The 27106-nt window shown below is 46.1% G+C and overlaps 1 protein-coding gene across 3 annotated transcripts; it reads right to left on the bottom strand.

The window, feature by feature from the left end:
- Window positions 535–27020, bottom strand: LOC100626250 (cytochrome c oxidase subunit 6A2, mitochondrial). 3 transcript variants are annotated; one of them, XM_021086396.1, is made up of 8 exons: window positions 26561–27020; window positions 22495–22569; window positions 20962–21133; window positions 15693–15796; window positions 3077–3180; window positions 1043–2167; window positions 762–898; window positions 535–661 (listed from the first exon to the last, which is right to left on the bottom strand). In XM_021086396.1, exons 6-8 carry the CDS (start codon window positions 1113–1115, stop codon window positions 578–580), a joined length of 294 nt encoding a protein of 97 aa, XP_020942055.1. In that variant the 5' UTR covers window positions 1116–2167; window positions 3077–3180; window positions 15693–15796; window positions 20962–21133; window positions 22495–22569; window positions 26561–27020; the 3' UTR covers window positions 535–577. The 3 variants fall into 3 exon arrangements, with proteins under 3 accessions (XP_020942055.1, XP_020942053.1, XP_020942054.1); XM_021086394.1 differs by lacking the exons at window positions 15693–15796; window positions 22495–22569; window positions 26561–27020 and adding an exon at window positions 22133–22284 and having other exon boundaries at window positions 1043–1215; window positions 1811–2167; XM_021086395.1 differs by lacking the exons at window positions 15693–15796; window positions 22495–22569; window positions 26561–27020 and adding an exon at window positions 22133–22284 and having other exon boundaries at window positions 1043–3180.

Below are 27106 nucleotides of genomic sequence, written 5' to 3'. Positions count from 1 at the left end.
TGTGAGAATCTCAGATTCCTCCTCTGGGGAAGGGGGAACCATTTACCTTGTTCTCCGAGTTACTGTGAGAATTCAAGAGTATACACAAGTCCTTTACAGCCTGGAGCCCTAATTTTTTCTTTTTTACTGCAGCACCTGCAGCATATGAAAGTTCCCAGACTAGGGGTCAAATAGGAGCTGCGGCTGCCGGAAGGACAGATCCCAGCAGCATCTGCTACCTATGCTGGAGCTTGGAGCAACACGGGATCCTTAACCCACTGAGTGAGGCCAGGGATCAAATCGCATCCTCATTGACCCTATGTCAGGTTCTCAACCTACTGAGCCACAATGGGAACTCCGTAGAGCCCCAATTATTAATAGACGAGAGAGAAGCAGCCATCGCCTACCTGTCCATAGAAGACGTGCCCCAGAATCGCTCCCAAGGCAAGGTCTCCCGTAGAGCACGTGGCTGCCCCCTGCGATGCCACCGCTGTGCGCAGGCGCACAGCACGAGCTGTCAGATGCCCCGCCCCACGGTCCCCATGGAGCCTGCCACACAGCTTCCACACTTTTATTGTCTAGAGTCATCAGCAAGGCCTCAGGGCTGTTCATAGCCCGTGGGCAGAGGGTTGACCCGGGGATTGTGGAAAAGAGTGTGATTGCCGTCTCCCCACGAGTAGGGCTGTGGAGAGAGGGAGAGGGAGCGAGAAGTCAGCCTGGGGGTCCCCCCGCATCTCCTTGCCCACCAGCCCGCTCGCTCGTGCCCGCAAAGGCCGGTGTACCTTGGTGCGGATCCGGAGGTGATGGTAGGGGATGAACTCCGGACGATGGTGGTGGCCTGAGTGGAGCCAGGAGTTGAGGGTGCAGAGGGCCACGCTGGGGAGCGCCAGCCCGAAGGTCAGGAAGCGCCAGGTGCGGGCTGCAGCCGGGGAAGGGCAGGGGTGAGAGAGATGGATTGCGGGGAGGTGTCGCCAGGAGGCTGGAAGGCCCCAGAGGTCATGGCGGTGGGGGAACTGATGGACAAGGTCGGGAAGCCACAGGGTCAGACCCCAGCTGCACTCACCTCCTGTCCCGCCATGGTCTCCCTTGGCCGCACTGGCCAAGCCCCTACTGAGGGACCTCAGAGGCAAAGCCATGTCCGTGGGAGAAGCTGGGGACAACAGCACTGTCCTTTCACTCTCCTTCACAGAGGCCCAGGCTCCCTTCCCCTCTGTTCCGGCCAATCACCTGTTGAGTCTGCAGCATGGATGGCTATTTTTAGGGCGTTTCTATATTTAAAATGAGGCCTGACTGGCAGGAGGTCCTTCTGCCCAGACAACTGCTGTACTGTGCCTTTTATTTTGGTAAGGAGACACTTACCATACAATATGCCATTCTTTTTATAGTTGCAGGGAATAATTTTGTTCAATACTTTATTCCCAGTGGCTGCACACAGTAGACCTTAATTATTATCATTATATTATTGTTTTTTTAGGGCTGCATGTGCAGTGTATGGAAGTTCCCAGGCTAGAGGGTCAAATCAGAGCTGCAGCTGCCAGCCTTCACCACAGCCACAGCAACACCAGATTCGAGCTACACCTGCGACCTACACCACAGCTCACAGCTGGAGTGGGTTATTGTGACCCCTTATGGGATTGAGGAAGTGTTGTTATTTCCTAAGTATTACCTTGCCGGTACCAGAAGAAAATTGCCCTCCTTTTTCTTTTTTTTTTTTTTTTTGTGAGTAGGCATTGCTGTGTCTTCTAAGAGGATCTACTTAATGGATAAAGCAAATAAACAATGGACGTTAAAGGGGAGGGGGCAGTGGCTCACAGAGCAGAGAATGTCATACCTCAAATTTTTCTTGTCCTGACTTAATTTTATTTCATCAAAAGCCAGCTTCTTCCACTGTCCCCCAGTCTTGAAGATGCATTCTTTATGAAGCTGGCATCCTTGAGCTGCTCTCTTCTGAATCAAAAAAGAACGTGGCCACCACTTGGCAACACCTAGGTCACTGCCTGTGCCAAAGCTTCAAGAAAGGCTGGCACGAGAGCCAGGTGCAGCCTCTCTGCGCACGGCCCGCCGCCATCTGGGAATACGCGTGGTGGGCGGGGCTTCTGCACGGTGGGTGGGGCTCTCCGGCTCCTGGAACGTGGTCTGAAGGGCCAGGCGCGTGAGCTCTCCATTGGGTGCCTGTGAGCCAGTGAGACTAGACTCGGCACAGAGCACAAGACATAAACAGGGAAGGAAGAACAATTTATTGGTCACTAATCCAGAGCAAACAATGGCATCCTGCAAAAGACCATCCCGAAATTGTTATGTGTGGACAGGACTGCAAGGGAACATGGGAAATTGAGCATAACTGACAGAAACAAGATTCCAGAGTAGGACTCAAGATCACCTCCTCTCACAAAAATACCAAAATTATAACTAACTGTTGAACAACCAGCAACAAAATAGACTGGAAGCTACCAAAAAAGATATCCTATATCCAAAGACAAAGAAGTCACATCAAGATGGTAAGAGGGGTGCTTTCATGATATAAGCAATCCCATAACTGCCTGGTGGGTGACCCACAGACTGGAAAATAACTATATTGCAGAGGCTCTTCCACAGGAGTGACAATTTGGAGCTCCACTTCGGGTTTCCACGCCTGGGGGTCTGGCATTGGGAGGAGGATCCCCTGGAGCATTTGGCATTGAAGGCCAGTGAGGCTTAAGCACAGGAGCTCCACAGGACTCAGGGTGGAGAGACAGAGACTTAACTCTAGGAGGGTTTCATGTGCACTGGATCACAGGACAAAGCAGGGACTCTATAGGAATCTGGATCAAGCCCACTGGGAGGTCTTAGAGGGTCTCCTGGGAGGGCAGGGGTGGCCGTGGCTCACTGTGGGGGCAGGACATTGGAGGCAGGGGTCCCAGGAATAATCATCTGTGTGAGCTCCCCTGAGGCTACCATTTTGGAAAAATTTGGCTACACCCATCAGGGCTGAGAAGCCCCAGGCCAGACAACAAACAGGGTGGGAACACAGCTCCACACATCAGCAAATAGGCTGCCCCCAATCACACCCAGAGACAAAGCCCCACCCACCAGAGGGATAAGAATCAGCTCCACCTACCAGTGGGCAGGCACCAGTCCCTGCCATCAGGAAGCCCCTGTATCAATCAACTTCACCCACAAAGAGGCAGACACCAGAAGACAGAGAGGTTACAACCCTCTAACCTGCAGAAAAGAGACCACACAAAAGGTTATACAAAATGAAAAATCAGAGAAACATGAGTCAGAACAAGGAACAAGACAAAACCCCAGAAGAACAGCTAAACTAAGTGGAGATAGGAAACCTGTCTGAAAAAAATACTTTAGAGTAATTCTAGTAAGGGGGATCCAAGATTTTGGGGAAAAAATAGAGGCAAAGATCGATGAACTAGAAAAAACATTTAAGAAAGGAATAAAGATTTAAAGATTCAACAAGCAGAGATGATCAACACAATAGCTGAAATAAAAATTCACTAGAAGAAAACAATAGCATAATACAGGAGGCAGAAGAACAAAAAAGCGAGGTGGCAGAAAGACTGGTGGAAATCACTGATGTGGAACAGAATTAAGAATGAAAAGAATTGAGGACAGTCTAAAAGAACTCTGGGACAACTTTAAACGTCCCAACTTTCGCATTATAGGGATGTGAGAGGGAGAAGAGAGAGAGAAAGGGCCAGAGAAAATATTTGAAGAAATAATAGCTGAGGAGTTCCCGTCCTGGCGCAGTGGTCAACAAATCCGACTAGGAACCATGAGGTTGCAGGTTCGGTCCCTGCCCTTGCTCAGTGGGTTAATGATCCAGTGTTGCCATGAGCTGTGGTGTAGGTTGCAGACGCGGCTCGGATCCTGCGTTGCTGTGGCTCTGGCGTACACCAGTGGCGTACAGCTCCAATTCGACCCCTAGCCTGGGAACCTCCATATGCCACGGGAGCAGCCCAAAGAAATAGCAAAAAGACAAAAAAAAAAAAAAAAAGAAAAAAAGAAATAATAGCTGAAAACTTCCCTAACATGGGAAAGGAATCACTCAAATCCAGGAAGCACAATGAATACCATATTGAATAAACCCAAGGAGAAACACACCAAGACACATATTAATCAAACTGTCCAACATTAAAGTCAAAGAGCAAATGTTGAAAGCAGCTAGGGAAAAGCAACAAATAACATACAAGGGAACCCCAATAAGCTAATTTTTCAGCAGAAACTCTGCGGGCCAGAAGGGAGTAGCATGATATACTTAAAGTGATGAAAGGAAAAAATGCAACCAAGATTACTCTACCCAGCAAGGCTTTCTTTCAGACTTGAAGGAGAAGTCAAAATCTTTACAGACAGGCAAAGGCTAAGAGAATTGAGCGCCACCAAACCAGCTTTACAACAAATATTAAAGGAACTTCTCTAGGCAGAAAGAAAAGGCCACAACTAGAAAGAAGAAAACTACAAACAAGGAGGCTCACCAGTAAAGGCAAACATTAGTAAAGGCAGGAAATCATCCACACATAAATATGCCACCAAAAGCAGCAATTGTAAGAGGAAGGTACAAATGCAGGATCCTGGAAATGCATTTGCAATTAAGAGACCAGCAACTTAAAGCAATCTTGTGTGTACATATAGACTCCTATGTCAAAACCTCATGGTTACCACCAACCAAAAATCTACAATAGATGCAATTCAAACACAACACTAAAGATAGTCATCAAACCACAAGAGAACAAAAGGGAAGAAAAAAGCCCAAGAGATAAAGGGCCAGAGAAAATCAACAAAAACAAATCCAAAACAATTAACAAAAGGCAATAAGAACATACATATCAATAATTACCTTATATGCAAATGGACTAAATGCTCCAACCAAAAGACATAGACTGGCTGAATGGATACAAAAACAAGACCCATATATATGCTGTATAAAGATGTGGTACACAAGCACACCCACAATGGAATATTACTCAGCCATAAAAAGGAATAAAATAATGCCATTTGCAGCAACATGGATGGGACCTAGAGATACTAAGCGAAGTTAGACAGTGAAAAACAAATATCACATGATATCACTTATGTGTGGAATCTAAAAAAAAGATACAAATGACTTTATTGCAGAACAGACTCACAGACTTTAAACAAACTTATGGTGACCAAAGGAGACAGGTGGGGGGAAGGGGTGAACTGGGGATTTGAGATTGGCACATGTACACTGTATATTGAATGCCTGGCCAGTGGGAACCTGCTGTCAGCACGGGGAACTCTACGCAATCAATATTCTGTGATAATCTAGATGGGAAAAGAATCTGAAAAAGAATGGATGTGTGTATATGTGTAACTGAATCACTTTGTTGTACAGCAGAAATGATCACAACTTGTAAGTCAACTCTACTTCAATAAAATTTTTTAATATGGGGGAAAAAAAAAGAAAGTTTGGGAAATGAAGTTCTGGCTTCTGCCTTTAGGTGGTAGGAATTGTGTCTTGAAGAAAATCCTCCAATGCAGGATGAGTATTCCAGAGATGCTGGACAGCCACAGGCATGGCAAATGTCTACTGCTACATAAGCTATTTCAGTCTGAAAACTCTAACTACTTGGAAAAAAAAAAAAAGAAGAAGAAAGCATAGGCAGGCCTGAATGAACTCCAGAGGCTCTAGAAAGGTGCAAGAAGACACGGCTGATGTCTGCCTTGTCCGTGGTTCTGTCCCCAGCACCAGCCAGAACCCGGCCTGAAGTGGGTGTTCTAAAAAGCTGTATCTAGGCATTCCCTGGTGGCTCAGTGAGTTAAGGGTCCAGTGGTTGTCACTACTGTGGCTTGGGTCACTCCTGTGGCATGGGTTTGATCCCAGGCCGGGGAACTTCTGCATGCCACAGGGGTGGCCTAAATAAATTAAGAGGTGTGTTTAATGCATGTTTGATTTGTGTTGCTTTGGACAGAGCTATAGAAATGCCTTTTCAGAACTGGGGTCAAACAGGATGCCTCCAGCTTTGATCAAAAGCTGAGGTACCCGGTATGAATTTAATATACAAAAGAAAAATAAGGTTGTTTTGTTTTGTTTTTTTACTACACCCATGGCATGTGGAAACTCCCTAGCCAGGGATCAAACCCTCACTGCAGTTGTGGCAACACCACATCCTTAACTGCATCACATGGGAGCCTCCAAGAAGAATAAGTTTTATGCACCTAGTCTAAATATATGAAAGAAAAATGAGGAAGCTATATTTTAAAGAAGGGGCTCCATACTTGTTCCTCCTGGTTGTTCTAAACTGGCTCTATTTGCCTTCTTTCAGCTTTTTTGTTTGTTTTTAGTAACTCTGTTGAACTGTCAAATGTTATATAGCTAAATTATCCCTGAGCTCTTACTGAGCTATAGTGGAATTCTTCCTACAGTTGCTTTTTCCCAGCTGGACTTTGGAAATGCTGCTGAGATGAGGCTTTATTCCAGCTGAGGTTACCTGACCTTCTCTGTCCACACACGGTTCCCTCAAACCCCCTCCCTACTTTATAATTATGGCTCTTGGAGAAAACAGGAATGTAGAAGGGTATTTACAGCTGAAAAGGTTCTAGGTGCCCTTCTCTCCCCTCAGAGTTTTACTAGAAACGGCCAAGTCATTGCCCTGGGATCCCCATCCTTTTGTCTCACTTGATTGTGCCCACTAAGAGCTTTTCCGGTTGTTACTTGGTCAGTGGCCTGAGGGCTGCTGCAGCCTCTGCTGTTGTCGCCCTCTTGTGGCGCCTCTGCGCCAGTACCCAAAGACTGCCATTCAGGTAGTCTGAGCTTTCCTAGGCTGAGGGTGGTTTTGTCTTAACTGCTTCTGTGTAACTTAAAATCGCAATAACATATTGTCCAGGAGCTGAGTTTGCAATGGAACTAGTAAACATTCCAGTGGTTCCCATATAAGCTTGCTAATTTTCTCTTTTTAGGCCTATCAGTTTAGATTTCCAAATTGAGAACTGGAAATGAGGACTGGGGGCTACTGCTTCTGGTCCCTCTGAGCCCCAAGACTTGATCCTTGGCTCTCAGATCACTCTCTGGGCTCCCCTACTTGTACTTCACCTCACAGCCCTACTGATATCTGGCCTTGACTCCTCACCTGAGCTCCAAGCTTGCAACTCAGGCATGCCACCCAGAGGCTTCCCCCTTCATACCCTGCCATCACTTCAGCGTGACGTCCCTATGCCAAAAAATCGCTGACTCCCAGTTTCACGGTACTTAGTCACTGGCATACATTCACATTCTCTTGGACATCTAAGCTTGAAGTGGTGGAACTTCTTATGATATGACCTAAGAAAAATGAAAACATGTCCACACAAAGAGTTTTTTTTTTTTTTACAAATCTGCATAGCAGCTTTAGTGATAATAGGTAAAAGGAGGGAACAATCCAAATGTCCATCAACAGGTGAAGGGATTAAAAAAAAAATTGTGGGATACCTATGTAACAGAATACTACTCAGCAACAAAAGATACAACTATTGTGATACACAACAAACAGATGAATGTCAAAATGATGTAAGACACAAAATGATGTGAGCCAGACACAAAAGAATATAGAATATATGATTACGTTTATATGAAAATGTACAACAGGCAAAACTCATTTATAGGGGCACAAAGCTGATGAGGGTTATCTGGGGCTGGGAGCAGGGGAGAGCAGCCGACTGAACAGGGGCACGAAAGAAGCTTGACGGGTGATGGGAAAGTTCTCTATCATGATTGTGATGGTAGTTATGCCAGTGTATACACTTAACCAATGATCATCAGACTGTCCACATTTTTTGTCTTTTTAGGGCCCCATACCCGCAGCATATGGAAGTTCCCAGACTAGGGGTCAAATCGGCCTATGCTACAGTCACAGCAATGTGGGATCTGAGCCGCCTCTGCAACCTACACCACACCTCATGACAACACCGGACCCTTAACCCACTGAGCGAGCCCAGGGATCAAACCCGAGTCCTCATGGATTCTAGTCGGGTTCGTTACTGCTGAGCCACGACGGGAACTCCCAGACTGCCCACATTTTATTAGATGTAATGTCAATAAAGCTATCAGCGCAGATATGTTGAGCTTTTTCTGAGACGTAGAGGGTGAACAGGAGTGTATCAGTGTTGATTGGCCAAATATTTTTAAAAGATTAAACTATAAATAAAGCAATAAACAGTTTAATAGCTAGCACTTACAGAGTACTTGCCATTTGCCAGGTGTTGTCCTAAGAGGTTCCACACATGGATTAAACCTCATGACAACTATCTAAGAGAGGGACTATTACCCATTTTACAGATGAAGAAACTGAGGCTCTGAAAGGCCTTAAATCCATAGGGTAAGTGGCAAAACCAGGACCCAAAGGGTCTGGCTTGAGTGAGCATCCTCCTAATTTCTCTACTATAGTGACTTTCTCATTAGGACAAGAAACTCCCTTTTCTCCATAATTCCACCACCTCTTAAGAAAAATATCATGTTTGCATGAAATGCTTTCTTCAGGCTTTGCCAACACGTCTCCATATTTTGACCACTGTAATCACAGCTTAGCTACTGCCCAAGAGAAGCTACTGCAAGCAAAGGGTGAGTCTAGCGAGTAACGAACCCGACTAGTATCCATGAGGACGCAGGTTTGATCCCTGGCCTTGCTCAGTGGGTTAAGGATCTGGTGTTGCCTTGAGCTGTGGTATGGGTTGCAGACATGGCTTGGATTCTGCATGGCTGTGGCAGCAGCAGCTGCCACTGGAGCTGCAGCTCTGACTCAACTCCTAGCCTGGGGAACTTTAAGAAGCAAAAATCAATAAATAAAAATTTTTAAAAAGATGAGTCTAATTGCTTTCTGGAAAAAAAATATGTGCCTTTATGCACTCATGACTGAATGATCATATTTTAATGGCTACATATAATTCTTTTATTTAAAATACCACATTTTATTCATCTTTATTATGGAATAGGTCATTACTACAGAAAATGCTGTCATGAGCATCTTCCTGCCAGGCACAGAGCTTTATTTTTTGAATCTCTTATGTAGCCTGTCGCGAGACATGTTTCTACAATGTTTTCTTAGCCTCTTTGCTGAAAACTCTTACCTTGTCCTGCTTTACCCCATCTTCTTGCTTGAAAACAGTCGCAGTGATGGTGAATGACTTAAGCTTAAGAACAAAGACCTAGAGGCGTAAGTTATTCATAGGGTCAGCTGAACAAAGAGGACTTAATGTGTTGGTCTAGGCACACCCAGACCTGTGCAGATTGGCATGCCGTTTGCACAGCATAAGTCCTCTTAAGAATAAAAGAGGAGCCCCATAGCCCCAAGAGGTTTATGAGGGGTCCTTAGCTGGATATACATTAGCAAAGAAGAATGCCGTCTGCAGAAGCACAATGGTGATTCTCTAGAGGTTATGCCTAGATAGCTGACGCCAAGCTTCCTCAAATGCTAGTGATTGTTAAATGCCTAAAGGTCAGAGTAAAAGCTTAATCAGCAACTGGCTAAGTGACTTTTAAAATAACTTACATAAACAACAGCAACATCTCAGATCCACCTCTTAGAGTATTGACAACAAAAACAAAAACAAATGGGACCTAATCAAACTTCAAAGTTTCTGCACAGCAAAGGAAACCCTAAATAACACAAAAAGACAACCTACAGAATGGGAGAAAAATCTTTGCAAGTGAATCGACTGACAAGGGATTAATCTCCAAAATTTATAAACAACTTCTGCAGTTCCATACCAAAAAAACAAACAACCCCATCCAAAAATGGGCAGAAGATCTAAACAGACAATTCTCCAAAGAAGACATACAGATGGCTGAGAAGCACATGAAAAGATGTTCAACATCACTCATTATTAGAGAAATGCAAATCAAAACCTCTCTGAGGTACCACCTTACACCAGCCAGAATGGCCATCATCCAAAAGTCTACAAACAGTAAGTGCTAGAGAGGGTGTGGAGAAAAAGGAACCCTAGTACACTGTTGGTGGGATTGTAAACTGGTGCAACCACGGTGGAAAGCAGTATGGAGAGTCCTCAGAAAACTAAACATAGAACTACCATTTGATCCAGCAATCCCATTCCTGGGCATCTACCCAGAGAAAACCACGACTCGGAAATCCAACACATGGACTCCGATGTTCATTGCAGCACTATTTACAATAGCCAAGACATGGAAACAACCTAAATGCCCATCGACAGAGGAGTGGATCCATAAGACGGGGTACATATACACAGTGGAATATTACTCAGCCGTTAAAAAGAATGAAACACCAGCATTTTTAGCAAAATGGATGGACCTAGAAACTATCATGCTAAGTGAAATCAGCCATACAATAAGACGCCAACATCAAATGCTTTCACTGACATGTGGAATCTGAAAAAAGGACAGACTGAACTTCTTTGCAGAACAGATGCTGACTCAGACATTGCAAAACTTATGGTTTCCAGAGGAGACAGTTTGGGGGTTGGGGAATGTGCTTGGGCTTTGGGATGGAAATCCTGTGGAATCAAATTGTTATGATCATTATACAACTACAGATGTGATAAATTCATTTGAGTAATAAAATAATAATAATAGTAATAATAATAAAATAACTTAAAAAAACCTATATCCTGCACCTACAACCCCCTTCTCACTTGACGGTAATCCTAAAAAACACACTAAAAGCAGTGTGGTTTCTTGAGGCGGTGCTCTTGGTCCCTGAGGCCTTGAGTCCCCTGGTTCCCACCTTTACTTAAGATAAATGTCTCTGTGTCTTGTTTGATGTTAACCTTTTCCCTTAAGTTTCACAGCACCCGTTCTTCAGCCCCATCCTGCTGAGCTGGTCTCAGCAAGTGGCGCCCAACGTGGGGCAGACAGGCAGGCACGAGGAACAAAGGGCCGCTACTACAGCGGAATTTTTATTCACTGGAAGTGCTGTGGAGCCCTGAGAAGAAGGGAGGAATTTTGCGTGGCCACGCTAAAAAAAATCCTGTGGATGTGTTCCCTCTCTCGGGTATTTACGGGGTAACATGGGAAATAAGGGAATTGCGGGAAACTATAGTCCTTACATTTATGTTAGGACAACTCCTTAAAAAAGGGGATACAAAAACAAATGAAAGAAAGCTTTTGGAACTTTTTCAAACGATTGAGAAACATTGTGATGGGTTTCTTACATCAGAAACGTTAGATTTAAGGATATGGGAAACAGTAGGAAAGGAACTTAGGATATTGCATGATGAGGGCATTCCAATTCCTGTGTCCATTTGGTGTACTTGGAGCTTAATTAAATCAGTTTTAGAACCTCTAGAGACCACGGAGGACTTAGGGGAGGAAGAAGAAGGGGAGTTTACACCTTTGTTGGAGGAACCTAAACATACAGTCCCTGAACAAAATTATCATAGAGAGTATTTGGCTCCTGAGCCTTTGGCTCCAAGTTTTGATTTTGACATTCCTCCATTGCCTCCTATTAGGAGCGAGATGACAAGGACTCATCAAGCTTCTACTTCCAGGGTTGTAAAGAAAATGAGCGCTATCCCTGAACACCACCTATCATCCCTTCAACAGGGGATATCACAGGCTCAAAGGGAAGGCGATTTGGATGCCATACATTTAGCCTTTCCAGTAACTGTCAGGGAGACAGTGGCTCCAGGCATTGATCCCATCAACCCTGATGGAGTTTATGAGTTCATTCATGAGCCCTTTCCTTTTAAAATTTTTAAAGAATTAAAACAGGCCGTTCAAATCTATGGTGTTATTTCTCCCTTTACAAAAGGAATCATGCAGGGAGTAGCTGAAGGAAATCGTATGATTCCTGCTGATGGGCATAACTTAACCCGTGCTGTGCTATCGCCTAGTGGATATTTGTAATTTAAGTCTTGGTGGCAAGATCATGCCCAAATTACTGCTAATTGCAATCAGGCTCAAAATCTTCCAATTACAATGGAAGAACTGTTAGGGATTGGCCCTTGGAGTAATCTTCAAGATCAAATGAGAATGAATGATTTGGCTATTGAACAGATTAGACAATGTTGCTTAATGGCATGGGATAAAATTGAATCTAAGGGTCAAATAAACACTTCTTTTCAAAAGATCCCACAAGGGGAGTTCCCGTCGTGGCGCAGTGGTTAACGAATCCGACTAGGAACCATGAGGTTGTGGGTTCGGTCCCTGCCCTTGCTCAGTGGGTTAACGATCCGGCGTTGCCGTGAGCTGTGGTGTAGGTTGCAGAAGCGGCTCGGATCCTGCGTTGCTGTGCCTCTGGCGTAGGCTGGCTACAGCTCCGATTCAACCCCTAGCCTGGGAACCTCCATATGCCGTGGGAGCGGCCCAAGAAATAGCAACAACAACAACAACAAAAGACAAAAAGACAAAAGACCCAAAAAAAAAAAAAAAAAAAAAAAAAAAATCCCACAAGGCCCCAAGGAACCTTATACTGAATTTCTAGCTCGTTTACAAGAGGCATTAAAACGACAAATTGCTAACTCTGAAGTGTCTGATACTATTTTTCAATTGTTATCATATGAAAATGCAAATACTGACTGCGAAAAGGCCACAGGATTTTTAAAAGGAAAAGCTAACATTGCTGAATATATCAAGGCCTGTCAGGGAGTGGGGACGGAGTCCATTAAGGCCTCAATGCTAGCCCAAGCCATGGATAATTTAAAGGTTAAAGATAAATTTTCAGAAAAATGTTTTAATTGTGGCAAGACAGGACATACTTAAAAACAATGGCGCGCTCCTCCACGAGTCCGACCCTCTTTTCACGGAGCTTCGGCACCTTCTAGGAACAATAATAAACAGCCCAGACTGTGTCTGAGATGTAATAAAGGAAATCACTGGGTGAGTCAGTGCCGGTCCATCTTTCATAAAGATGGAACCCCCTTTGTCAGGAAACCCTCCTCGGGGCAAGAAGCTCTCCCTATCCAAAACAAGAGCCAAACTCCCAACCGATGCGAGATTCCCTGGGACTATGCTCTGCAGGAGATTTCAACATCACAGTAGATCTCCCTAGTTTACAGGACTTAATTCTCCACCCTAGTGAAACTCCTACTTCTGTTGCAACCAAACTGGAAAAGCCATTACCAACAGATACAGTAGGATGGATAACAGGAAGGGCAGGGCTGACAGAAGAAGGAGTTCGAGTTCATACCGGGATATTGGATAACATAGGGGATGGTTTCCACTGCGATTCCTTGGAAAGTTAAAAAAGGGGATCAGATTGCCCAGATCTTAATTTTACCTAGAGTACAAATAAATAAATAAATAAATAAATAAAGAGGAATAATTTTAGACAGAAGGGAATTCAATACCACAGGAGGGGCAGGAGTGTTTTTTATCAGAAAAGGTCCTAGAGGAAAGACCCACTTGTCAAGTTATCATAAATGGGAAGTCTTTTAGAGGATTGATTGACACTGGCGCTGATGTTTCAATCATTAGCCATTTACATTGGCCAGACAACCTGGCCTCTTCAGCCAGCCGATATTGAAGTCACTGGGTTAGGAAAAGCAGAGGGTCTCAAAAAGGGTGCCCAAGGGCCTAAATGTGAAGGACCCGATGGGCAGCCAGCTAGACTGAAACCTTATGTTGCTCAACTCCCTATCAATCTATGGGGGAGAGATTTATTACAACAGTGGCATGCAGAAATTGACATACCACCAGTAGATCAATATAGTCATCAAAGCCAAAAAATATTACAGAAGCAGGGTTACATTCCCGGACGGGGGTTAGGGCAACGTCATCAGGGCAGAGTGGAACCTGTTGCATCTGAGGGTAAAATGGATAAATCTGGTTTGGGACATCGGCCTTTTCATTAGTGGCCACTGCTTGTAAAAATAATTATGCTTCTCCTAAACCTATTCGATTACGATGGACTACGGAAAAACCAGTTTGGGCTGAGCCGTGGCCGCTTCAGAAAAATTAAAGGTTTTAAATGATCTTGTCCAAGAACAATTAGAGTAGGGCCATCTAGAAGAATCCTTTCATCCTTGAAATTCGCCAGTGTTTGTTATACAAAAAAAAATCAGGAAAATGGAGATTGTCAACAGATTTAAGAGGTGTAAATGCTGTAATTCAGCCTGTGGGTGCCCTTCAACCAGGCCTCCCATCTCCTAGTAGGACACCAGCTGACTGGCTGTTAATTATCCTGGACTTAAAAGACTGCTTTTTCACAATTCCTTTACACCCAGAAGATAGGGGAAAATCTGCCTTTTCAGTGCCAGTGATAAACAGTATAGCCCCTAGAAAGCATTATCAATGGAAGGTCCTGCCTCAAGATATGTTAAACAGCCCTACCTTGGGTCAGTATTATGCGGCTTCAGTTGCTGAGCCAGTCCGACAACAATTTCCTAAATGCTATATTGTTCATTATATGGATGATATACTTTGTGCTGCACCCTCTCAGGAGCAGCTGGCTAAGGTTTTTCAATGCTTGCAATCCTGTCTAAAGGGAGCAGGATTGATTATTGCTCCTGAAAAGATTCCAATGAAAAGTCCATATCAATATCTGGGAACTGCGGTTGAACATACCACTGTTCACCCTCAAAAGGTAGAATTAAGAAGAGATCAAATTTCTACATTAAATGATTTACAAAAACTGTTAGGAGATATTAATTGGCTCCGACCTTGTTTGGGGATTCCGACCTATGAATTGTTAAATCTTTTCTACTTAGGGGAGATTCTAAATTAAACAGCCCCCACTCTCTAACTGCGGAAGCAGAAGAGGAACTAAAAAAGGTTGAAAGTAAAATACAAAACTCCCAACTACTTCGGATCAATCTAAAACAGCCCCTTCAGTTAGTAATTATACCTTATCCCGTGGGAATATTGATGCAATTAGAAAATATTCTCAGACAAAAAAAAAAAAAAAAAAAAAAAAAAGAGTTCCCGTCGTGGCGCAGTGGTTAACGAATCCAACTAGGAACCATGAGGTTGCGGGTTCGGTCCCTGGCCTCGCTCAGTGGGTTAACGATCCGGCGTTGCCATGAGCTGTGGTGTAGGTTGCAGACGCGGCTCGGATCCCGCATTGCTGTGGCTCTGGCGTAGGCCAGTGGCTACAGCTCTGATTTGACCCCTAGCCTGGGAACCTCCATATGCCACGGGAGCGGCCCAAGAAATAGCAAAAAGACAAAAAAAAAAAAAAAAAGAAAAGAAAATATTCTCCAGTGGCTTTTTCTTCCCAATAATGTCACAAAACCTTTGTCTCCATACCTGGACCTGATGGCACAACTTATTCTAAAAGGTCATACTTGTTGTGTACAAATGTCCGGAAAAGATTTAAATCATGTAATTGTTAGTTTAACTGTTAAGGAAATCCAAAATTTTTTTCAAAACCATATAGGTTGGCAAATTGCCTTTGCAGATTATGTAGGATCAATAGATAATCATTATCCAAAAAACCCTATTTTACAATTTATAAAGCGAACTCAATGGATTCTTCCCAAAAAAGTGAAGGAGTCACCCATCATTAAAGCCCCTGTGATCTTTACTGATGGGACTACTAAAGGGAAGGCTGGATATGTGGCTAATCAATCTAAAACTATAAAAACCGCCTGGCCTTTCCACCCAACAGGCTGAACTAACTGCTGTAAATCCTGAGCCAATCAATATTCTTTCTGATTCGGCATATGTAGTTCATGCTGCCAAAATGACTGAAACCGCTACCATTAAACAAAATTTACCTAACTTGTTATTGACTCGTTTGCAGGATTACAAACTGTTGTAAGGGAAAGAAGATATCCATTTTATATTACTCATATCAGAGCACATACTAACTTACCTGGGCCTCTAGTTGCAGGAAATGAAGAAATTGACCACTTGGTGACACGTGTGTTACAGGAAGCGCAACGTTTTCATGATTTAACACATGTAAATGTTTGAGGCCTTAAAAAGAGATTTGGAATAACATGGACTAAAGCTAAGACAACTGTCTGTCAATGTCGTACATGTCAAATTATTAACAATCCTTCTCAATCTGAGCCTGGAGTTAATCCTAGGGGACTTGTCCCAAATGCTCTCTGGCAAATGGATGTTACTCATTATTCATCTTTTGTCATTTATTCATGTGTGTATTGACATTTGCTCTAAACTTATTTGGGCTACTGCTCAATCTGATGAATCTGCTAACCATGTTCTTCGTCATTTATATGCCTGTTTTGCAGTTATGGGCCTGCCACAAGCAATTAAAACTGATAATGGTCCAGCCTATATCAGTTCTCAATTTAAAATATTCCTGGATACCTGGCATATTGCTCACTCCACTGGCCCCCCCTTACAACCCCCAAGGACAGGCTATTGTGGATCGAGCCAATTTATATGTAAAACAGGCTCTTCAAAAACAAAAAGGGGGGAGACACAGAAATAGTTAAGTCACAACAAACACTTTTAAACAAAACCTTATTCACTTTAAATTTTTTAAATTTGGCCTCTGACGAAAAAAGGCTTCAAGAAAACATTTTAATACAAAATGAAATAAGATTAACTTTCCTCAGGCTGAACAGCCCTTGATTTGGTGGCAGGATCCATTAACAAATGTCTGGTCCCCAAGGGAAAACTTATTACATGGAGTAGGGGATCTGCTTGTATTTCACCAGGTCATGGATTACAACCTGTTTGGATTCCATCAAGAAGAATCAAACCATATCATGAATGAGCCTGTGAAGCATCCCTGACTCCAGACCCCAGAAGAAGGATGATGGACGAGAACATACTGAAGAGACCCCGAGTCATGATTTGGGATCCAGAGCTGCCCACCATGGATATAGCAACGATGTCTGTGACACCAACTCGTGTGTCGCTGCCACAGACCCGAAGGGCTCATCTGCCCGCTTGGGGTCAGACCAACATCTAACCCAAGAAGCTGAAAATCTACTGAGAAGGAAAGCCTCTCACACCAAATAATTTGGTCCTAGCTGTCTTTTGGTTTCTATTGCAGTGAGTATTCCCTTAGCAGCACTGGGAGAAATTAATCATACCTACTGGGCCTATGGCCCCAATCCTCATTTATTGAGACCTGTGGAATGGGGTGAGGCTCCAGTGCATATATTTATCTATTAATGATTTCTCCTGGGTCCCTGGAGCTGGAGGATGACAAACTGCCCTATTTTTTTTAAAAAAAGAAGGGATACCTTTTAATCAAATTTTAAAGTTTAAAAATTGGCTGATTTGTATCAGAAAAGAAAACTTATATGTTTAATTCCTGAACCTCAAATGTGGCTTTCAGGAAATTTAAATATTCCCACTAGTGAAGATTTACATTTAGTTACAGGATGGAGTTTCGCTTACCGTCAGGTGAAACCAGTTAATATGGGGATGCCTGATAGGACTTTACGTCCCTTAAAAAGGACAGATACCTTCAAGAGAATGAAAAATCAAATTCATTGGAATATATGCAGGGCAATGGAGGGGGGGTCATACTGCTTAATGGTTCCTATGGAACTGTATGGGATTGGTCCCCTAAGGGGAAGCCGATTCCTGGCTGTATGGGCCATCAACCTCTGTGTTCTGTTAATGAATTACTCTCTTGGATGGTCTCCAGCCAATCAGACCAACAAAAAATAATAATTAAAGCCAAAAGCCCCACACGTTGGAAAGATTCAGGCCTTGTGCCTCCCTATTCTCTATTTGATAATAGCAAGTCTCAAATTGACTTGTGGAAGATCACTAACTTTAAAAATACTCAAACCTGGGATGGAAGTTATACTTATAAAAAGTCAAAAAGGAAAATCAATTAATCTTTTACTTCTTATTGTGTTACTCCCTATGAGTACAAATCTAGTGTAACATCATTGAAACAAATTAAGAGACATTTAAGAGGTCACTCGGTTAAGTTGACTCCGGATATATAAAAAACTGCAGCCAAGAGTCCTGAGTATTCAAAAGGCCTCTCTACAAAATATACCTCATAAAGAGGTATTAGATATTATTCTAAAAGATTTTAAAATAGGAGTTCCCGTCACGGCGCAGTGGTTAACGAATCCGACTAGGAACCATGAGGTTGCGGGTTCGGTCCCTGCCCTTGCCCAGTGGGTTAACAATCCAGCGTTGCTGTGAGCTGTGGTGTAGGTTGCAGACGCGGCTTGGATCCAGCGTTGCTGTGGCTCTGGCGTAGGCCAGTGGCTATGGCTCCAATTAGACCCCTAGCCTGGGAATCTCCATATGCTGCAGAAGTGGCCCTAGAAATGACAAAAATACAAAAAAGAAAAAAAAAAACTTTAAAATAATCCTTCAAAATGGTTTAAAGATATTGGTGGAGGAATAATCTCATCATTAATTGCATTTCTAGGATTCTTAATAATTTTCTATTTAGTCTATAGATGCACAAAGCAAACAATCCAAGAAGTAATGAAGAAAGAAGTTACAAGACCTACTTTTGTCCTCTCACAAAAACAAAAAGGGGGAGATGTTTCGAGACATGTTTCTACAATGTTTTCTTAGCTTCTTTGCTGAAAACTCTTATCTTGTCCTGCTTTACTTTACCCCATCTTCTTGCTTGAAAGCAGTCTCAGTGCGCAGTGACGGTGGATGACTTAAGCTTAAGAACAAAGACCTAAAGGCATAAGTTATTCATAGGGTCAGCTGAACAAAGAGGACTTAATGCGTTGGTCTAGGCACGCCCGGACCTGTGCAGATTAGCAGGGCATGATAAGTCCTCTTAAGAATAAAAGAGGAGCCCCATAGTCCCAAGAGGTTTATGAGGGGTCCTTAACCGGATATACATTAGCAAAGAAGAACCGAGGTGCAAACCTAGGCACCCAGCCGGGTTGCTGCAGATAGGCACGCTGTCTGCAGAAGCACAATGGTGATTCTCTAAAGGTTATGCCTAGATAGTTGAGGCCAAGCTTCCTCAAATGCTAGTGATTGTTAAATGCCTAAAGGTCAGAGTAAAAGCTTAATCAGCCACCGGCTATGCGACTTTTAAAATAACTTAAAAAAACCTATATCCTGCACCTACAACCCCCTTCTCACTTGACGGTAACCCTAAAAAACACACTAAAAGCAGTGTGGTTTCTTGAGGCGGTGCTCTTGGTTCCTGAGACCTTGAGTTCCCTGGTTCCCACCTTTACTTAAGATAGATGTCTCTGTGTCTCGTTTGATGTTAACTTTTTCCCTTAAGTTTCACAGCACCCGTTCTTCAGCCCCATCCTGCTGAGCTGGTCTCGGCAGTAGCCATCACTCTCAGGAGAGCAGCTGCTGCCCTGTGTAAGAAAGGGCCTTTGGCTTCATAAAGTAGAAGCCCTTCTAACAGTCCGAATGGCTGCAGTTCAATTTGCTAGCATCTGGGACTGGGCCAGCCATAATGTCCCTGGCCCATTCAGGGACCTGGGGGCCCTAGGAGAAGCACAGCAGTTCTGCAACTCTCCTCTGAGTTGGTTGGGACACCATCAGTGTAGTCAATTAAAAGTGCCGCTGGTTGCCAAAAACTTGGATCTAGTTAGCCACCAAAATCCATCTCTCTCTCTGTGACTATCACAGCTGTTCCCTCCTACAAGCACCATCAAGCCCAGGCCTTCCTTATCTCTTCCTGAAATTATGTGTTTCCTACTTGGTCTTTCTTTCCAAGGCTGTCAGATACTGTAGAGCAGAGCTTCCTGCTTTCACAGCACAGAGCACAGAGAAAAATGTTAAAAATGATTTGTCTAGCTCACTGGGAAAAGGGCTGAGGCTGCTCCCGGCTGGAGGGGCCTGGCCCAGTGCTTCTGGCCATCCCAGCGCCACCCCCATCTGCTCTAGGAATTATTTCAGTTATTGTATTTTGCATCTCTTCTTAAGTTTTATATCTTCTAGCTCTTTGCTCAGTGTTTCTGTAAGTTTCCATCTTTGCCTCCAGTTTATTTCCAATGTCTTGCATCATCTTCAGCATCAACAGTCTAAAGTCTTTTTCCTGGAGGCTGAGAATCTCCCCATCGCTTAGCTGATTTTCTGAGGTTTTTCCTTTCTCCCTCATCTGAGTTATAGTTCTCTGTCTTTTCTTTTTTTTTTTTTTTTGGTCTTTTTTTTGCCTTTTCTTGGGCTGCTCCCACGGCATATGGAGGTTCCCAGGCTAGGGGTCCAATCGGAGCTGTAGCCGCCAGCCTATGCCAGAGCCACAGCAACGCAGGATCCGAGCCTCGTCTGCAACCTACACCACAGCTTATGGCAACGCTGGATTGTTAACCCACTGAGCAAGGGCAGGGACCGAACCCGCAACCTCATGGTTCCTAGTGATTCGTTAATCACTGCGCCACGACGGGAACTTCTGTCTTTTCATTTTTATAGTTTTTGGTGTGGTGACCTTTTTACAGATAAGAGTTGTAGCCTCTCTTACTTCTGACGTCTGCCCCCCTGTGGCTGAAGTCAGTATGGGGGTTTGCTGTAGGCTTCCTGATGGGAGGGGCTGATGCCTGCCCCCTGGTAGGTGGAGCTGATTCTAATCCCTCTGGAGGGTGGGGCTTAGTCTCTGGATGGGATTAGAGGCAGCTGTGTGCCTGAGGGGTCTTTAGGCAGCCTGTTTACTGAGGGGCCAGGCTGTGATCCCACCTGGGTCTTGTTTGCCCTGGGGCTTCTCAGCCTGACTGACGGCTGGGGCCAGATTTTCCCAAAATGGCCCCCTCCAGAGAAAGGCACCTGCTGAATATTCCCCCCAAGAGCTGTGCCTGCAATGTCCTTCCCTCACCACAAGCCACATTCACCCTTGTTCACATTCCCAGGATGTCCTCCAAGAACTGCAGTCAGGTTTGACCCAGATTCCTATGGAGACTTTGCTCTGCCCTGGGACCCAGTGCATGTGAAAGTCCGTGTGCACCTTTTAAGAATGGGGTCTCCGTTTTCCCCAGTCCTGTGGAGTTCCTGCGCACAAGCCCCACTGGCCTTCAATGCCAGATGCTCCAGGGGCTCTTTCTCCCGGTGCCAGATACCCACACGTGAGAGTTTGATGTGGGGCTCAGAACTCTCACTCCTGTAGGTGAGTCTCTGTGAACCAATTAAGTTTCCAATCTGTGGGGCTTCCCACCCAGGAGGTATGGGGTTGTTTATGGGGGTTGTTTATATCACGAAATCGCCCCTCCTACCTCTTGATGTGGCCTCCTCTTTTTCTTCTGGAGTAGGATATCTTTTTTTAAGGATTCTGGTCCATTTGGGTGAAAAATGCTCAACCTTTAGTTGTGAGAATTTTGTTGTTTTTAGGAGAGAAGTTGAGCTCCAGTCCTTCTATTTCGCCATCTCAATCCCATGTGTTCTGCCCTAGGAATTAAAGCAATGATCTCAATCCTGGCTGCATACCAAAATTACCTGGAAGTTTTACAAAAGTCTTCGCCTAGGCAGCACCCAGGAGCAACAACAACTAAGTTATAGCGAAGGCTGAGACTCTCTGAACTAAAAGACTATCTCGGCTTAGCCTCAGCATCCCCCACAACTATCCTCTCACCACAGAGCTTCCCCTCTGAGCAATGGGTCCAGGGTATCAAGAGACTAAGATCAAGGTCCTGAATGCAGGTGTGTGCAGCTCTCGGGAGCTGGACTCAATGTCACATGATAAAATTGAACTTCACCAAACCATCTCAGCTTTAATCACTGTCTCTGGGTTGGGGGAACACAGTGGCCTAGCGGAAAGTTCTGAAAAAGCTGGACCTGAGGGAAGGCGAAGTGTTTACACCTGTGTGTGGTGGGGTAGGTAAAGGCAGAATTCAGTGGGTATCTTTGGAACAGCAGCAGAGATCCGAATTTTTTTTTCTTTTCTTTCTTTTTTTTTTTTTTGGTCGCACCTGGGGTTCTCGAATCAGGGATCGAAACTGAGCTGCAACTGAGACCAGCTACAGCTGAAGCAATGCTGGATCCTTAACCCACCGTGCCACAGCAGAAACTCCCCAGGCCTTAATTTTACGGCGGGGTGGGTTGTGGGACTATTAGCTGAGTTGGCTGACGGAATAACTGGACTCCAGAAAGAGAATGGAGGGTGGAAAACTGAAAAGGATAGTGTAAGTACTTGTCCTGCCCTTTCTACGCCTCCAGGGCTTTGGGGGCTCATGGGGCGCAACGTGAAAGGGGCTCGGCAAAGGCTTGTGTTCAGAAACGCCCTCTGCTCCAGGTGGAGGAAGAGGACTCCAGCAGCTGCCCATCGCTAGCTCTTACCCACTGAGATCCCCCACCCGCGTGTCTCCTGCATGACACCCAGGGGTGCAGCCCAGCCAGGGTCGGTCACCACCCTCCCACCTCACCCCACCCCTCCTCACCCTTCTTCACCTCACACTCCTGAGAAGACCAGACCCGAGTTCCAGGAAAGCCGCTGGCAGCGCGGCAGAAGGCCCTAGCCTCACGAAGGCCGGCCCCCGAGGGAAAGCTCTGCAGCTGCAGCGAGAGAACTCCGCCGGAGCTCGGAAGCCCTCAGCCTCCGCGTGGCCTGCTGGGAAATGTAGTCCCCGCAAGGAGCCCTGGGAACGGGAGATGCCGTGATCTCTAGTCCCAGATGCCCCCGAGACCCGGATGTGGAGTCTTACGCAGGAGGGGCATCCTCACGCAGCCTCCAGCAGGAGGCGCTCCATTCCCTTGTCCTGCTGCCTTCTCACCTCCTCGCAAAAAAAACAAAAAACAAAAAACCGACCCACCTGTCTCGGGCCTTAACAGTCGGAGCAGTGAGCGCACCACAAACAGCCGCGTCGGAACTGCATTCCGGTCCCTGACTAGAATATGAGAGGAAATGGCTAGCGGCGGCCTTTCGAGAAGTTTTAGGTGCCACCGCAGCACGTCAGGCCCGATCACCTGGGCCCCGCTCTCGCTCCCAGGCTCCCCAGCCCCGCGGCGCACGTGCACGCGCCGGCCGCGTTCCTGAGCCGCTCTCACCCCCCCCACCCCCACCCCCACCCCCGGCGCCCGCAGCCTCGCGCCTCCGCACTCAGAGCGGGTGGTAGGGCGTGCTGAGGGCCCGACAGGAGGCTGTGACTAGGGGCCGGGGCTGCAGAGCGCTGGATGGCAAGGTTGCAGAGGGTGGCTGGGTCGCAAGGCCAGGATTAGGGTAGGCGCTGAAACGAGTGAGGCGCTGGCCTCTGGCACAGAATTTAAGGGGGCGCCCCAAAACTCAAGGTAAATGTAAAGGACCTTGGAGTGTGATAGTTCAAAAAATCAAAATGAATGCAAAAAAAAAAAAAAAAAAATCCTGGTGAACAGGAGTTCCCGTTGTGGCTCAGCGGGTAACAAACCCGACTAGTATCTATGAGGATGTGGGTTCCATCCCGGGCTCTGCTCGGTGAGTTAAAGATCCAGCGTTGCGGCGGCAGCGACAAGTCACAAGGTGCAGCATACGTCGAAGATGTGGCTTGGATCTGGCGTTACTGTGGCTGCTGTGTAGGCTGGCAGCGGACTCCTAGCCTGGAAAAGTCCATGTGCCCAGATGCAGCCCTAAAAAAAAAAATCGTGGTGAACTAAATATCAAAATTTTAAATAAAGAGAGGCATCATCTCTGTACTTTCACAACACTGTCTCACTTCACCCTAATCATAGCCCTGGTTCCAATAAATTTTTATTTAGAGAAGCAGATGGCTAGCACAAACTGTAGTTTTCTGATTTAAAAAAAAAACCGCGGAGTTCCCGTCGTGGCGCAGTGCTTAACGAATCCGACTAGGAACCATGAGGTTGCGGGTTCGGTCCCTGCCCTTGCTCAGTGGGTTAACGATCCGGCGTTGCCGTGAGCTGTGGTGTAGGTTGCAGACGCGGCTCGCATCCCGCGTTGCTGTGGCTCTGGTGTAGGCCGGTGGCTACAGCTCCGATTCAACCCCTAGCCTGGGAACCTCCATATGCCGCGGGAGAGGCCCAAGAAATAGCAACAACAACAACAACAACAACAACAAAAAGACAAAAGACAAAAAAAAAAACAAATAAATAAATAAAAATTTAAAAAAAATCGCATAGATGTATTATTTATCTTGGTTGCATTTTATTGCCCCCTTAAATTACACACTGGAGGCTGGTGCCTCTTACCCTAGTGCCCTCTGCCACATTCTCTCAGTTTTGGGGGCCACAGATCTGCCCTGGCACCTGGAAATGGGCTACATCTGGAAAGGACTCTGATTTTGATCTAGGTTCAGCCACCAGCTGCCTGATCCTGTTGGGCCAGTCAGGTCCACTTTGGCCTCAGCTGACCACCGAGACTGTGCCTTCCCAGAGAGGGGGCACCTTTTTCCTCATGGGGTGCCATATAAGCTAGAGGAGATTTGGGTCATAGCTGCAAACCAGAGATTAGGAAGCTGCTTCATTGCCTCTAAACTGCCTTGACATCCAGCAGGTTGAAGATCAGGCACTGCAGCATTGCTGCAGAAAACCTCCATGCCTCCCCAACCTTATTGGTCATCAGAAAACAGCAGCAAGGGAGTTCCTTGGTGGCCTATCAGTTAAGGATCCGGTGTTGTCACTGCTGTGGCTCAGGTTTGATCCCTGGCCTGGAAACTTATGAATGCCAAAGTTTTTGACCATGCAGATGTGGTCAAAAAAAAAAAAAAAAAAAAAAGTGGCCCATTTCATTTCCATCTTCTAAATCTCATACAAGGACACTGGAAGCACCCAATATGCAAGGGAAGCTGGGAAATATAGTTTAGTTTTCCAGCAACTAAAGTCTGGAGAGCCTCTTCAGAAGGAGGTGAGAATAGATTCTGGGTGTCAAATGACAACCCAAACCACGGGAAAACCAAGTTTTTGTTTTTGTTTTTCTTTTGAGGGCCTCACCTGCAGCATATGGAAGTTCCTGGGCCAGGGGTCAAATTGGAGTTGCAGCTGCTAGCCTATGCCACAGCCACAGCAATGCCAGATCCACACTGCATCTGTGACCTACACCACACCTTGCAGCAAGGCTTGATCCTTAACCCACTGAGTGAGGCCAAGAATCGAACCTGCATCCTCATGGATACTACTTGGGTTCTTAATCCACTGAGCCAGAACAGAAACTCCAGGAAAACCAAGTTTTAATGCAGGTATAAACTCATGCTCCCCAACATGCACCCTACACATAGTAGAATCCTAAACTCACTGAGGGCCTTGAAGATCATCTCATCTATCTGCTCATTTTAGAGTTGAAGACACTGAGGCCCAGAGGAAGGAAGTAATGGAGGGGCGGGGGGGGGGGGCAAAGAGTACTATAAAGAGGCTGGCATGGGTGGGCTGCATGCAGGAAAAAAATCTGCAGGAAACTTCTTGGTGCCCAAAGAGTTTCTGACTTCACAAAGATTGTACTGAGGTTTGAATGTGTTGAGCCTAATTCGGATCCAGGAGGATGCTGGCCATTAAGAGACGTAAGCATTTTGAATTGGGAGGAACTAAGACGGCCAAGGAATCTTGACTCCCAGGGACGAAAGGCTGTGAATCACCCAGGCAGTGATCAGACCTGCTTCAAAATGCTCTGCACCTGCCCCATGTGGAATGCTGGGGACGCAGTAGGGACAATGCAGAGTCCCAGTCCTCCTGGAGTATGTCTAGGGAAGGGAGGGACTTTGGCTTGGGTGGGGGTGGAGGGATGGGGTGCTGTTCTGGCATCCCCAGCGCCCCTCCCAAATCACCAGCCACAGCTGAGCTTCCCATTGGGCAGGAATCCAACTGCCAGACCATGGACACATGCACTGCACAGCACCAGCCTCTTTGTGGCCCACCAGGCTCAGAGGAGGAACCTGAGTCCCAGAACTGGATGAGATCAGAGGTAGAACGAGGAGTTCCCTCTGTGGCGCAACAAGATGGGTGGTATCTGCAGCACCAAGACTCAGGTTGGATTCCTGGCCTGACACAGTGGGTTAAAGGATCTGGCGTTGCTGCAGCTGCAGCGTGGTCAAAACTATGGGTCAGATCTGATCCCTGGCCCAGGAACTCCATATGCTATGGGGCAGCCAAAAAAGAAAGAAAAAAAAAAAAAAAACGAAAGGAAAAAAGAGAACGGGATGGAGTCCAAGCTCATGTACATAACTAGGCAAAAGAAGGGCCAGGAATTGTTGCTGACTCCCCCTCCTCCCAGCGCACCCAGGCCGCAGTGTTTAAAGAGTGCTTCCACACTTGCTAGTGCCTCAACTGATAGGTTCCCAGGGGGATGGTGGACTTGAAACACGGGTCAATGACATTAGAAAGTCGCTGACCAAGAATCAACCACCCTGTCTGCTAAGTCAATCAACTACCCCGCCCGATTAACCACCCTGCCTGCTTAAGTCAATCCCTGCCCAAGGCAGGGTGGTTACAGCACTTATCCGGACAGGAGAAATGGAGAGGGAAAGCTATCGTCCTTTGCCACCCTCCTCCCTCGCACATTGTTCCCTCCACGTTTTGCTGGCAACCAGCCTTTTATAACTAGATCTCCACGGAATTCCCATAGTGGCCGGTAGTAACGAACCGACATAGTGTCTATGAGGATGCTGATTAGATCCCAGGCCTTGCTGAGTGGGTTAAGGATCCCGACCTGCCGAGAGCTGTGATGTAGGTCGCAGACGCAGTTTTGATCCCGCTTGCTGTGGTTGTGGTGTAGGCCAGCAGCTGCAGTTCCAGCTCCAATTGGACCCCTAGCCTGGGAATTTCTATATGCCGAGGGTGCGGCCCTAAAAGGGGTGGGGGTGGGGAAGAACAACTCCTCACAATCGCTGCTGATGCCATCCTGAGCTCGGCCCATCTATTTGGGATGCCTTAATAAATCACTCCTGCTTTACTGACTTGGCCTTGGCCGGTCCTCGCCCAGCAAACCTCAAGCACAAGAGGTGAAGACACTCAGGACCCAGGAATCCAGCACCGGAAACGGAAAGGTCCACTAGCTCCTGCCGCTCTAGGAAGTGGCAGCGAACGGTATCGATAGCTTTAACCCTCTTGTTCACTTGACGGAGCAAATGCTCCCATCTGTAGCCGCTGTGAGGAATGTGACACCTTCTGCTTGGCTCGGGTTCTGAGCTCATCAACGCGGACTTCGGTGCCCCGGCCACCGCTGGAGGGGCGGGGAGGACGGCAAAGCGAGCCTGAAGGAAAAGGCTGTCGCTGGGGACACTCTGGGGGCGGAGTAGCCAAGTCACCTGGAGCAGTACAGTACTGAGACTCCGTAGTCGGATATCTGGGTTCTCCAGAGACACTGACCCATTCGAGTACCGGGAGAGTTGCCTACTATCCTACGCGGGGCATGTTACGCTTGGCGCGGACTACGTATCCAAGCATGCGCCGCACACGCCTCTTAGGCACGCACAGCGATTAGATAACCACCACTCTCGTCGA

The sequence above is a fragment of the Sus scrofa genome, chromosome 3 (genome assembly GCF_000003025.6).
Source record: "Sus scrofa isolate TJ Tabasco breed Duroc chromosome 3, Sscrofa11.1, whole genome shotgun sequence".
Lineage (NCBI taxonomy): Eukaryota > Metazoa > Chordata > Mammalia > Artiodactyla > Suidae > Sus > Sus scrofa.
Note: the sequence above shows the minus strand (reverse complement) of the source record. Positions and strands in the feature narration are given on the sequence as shown.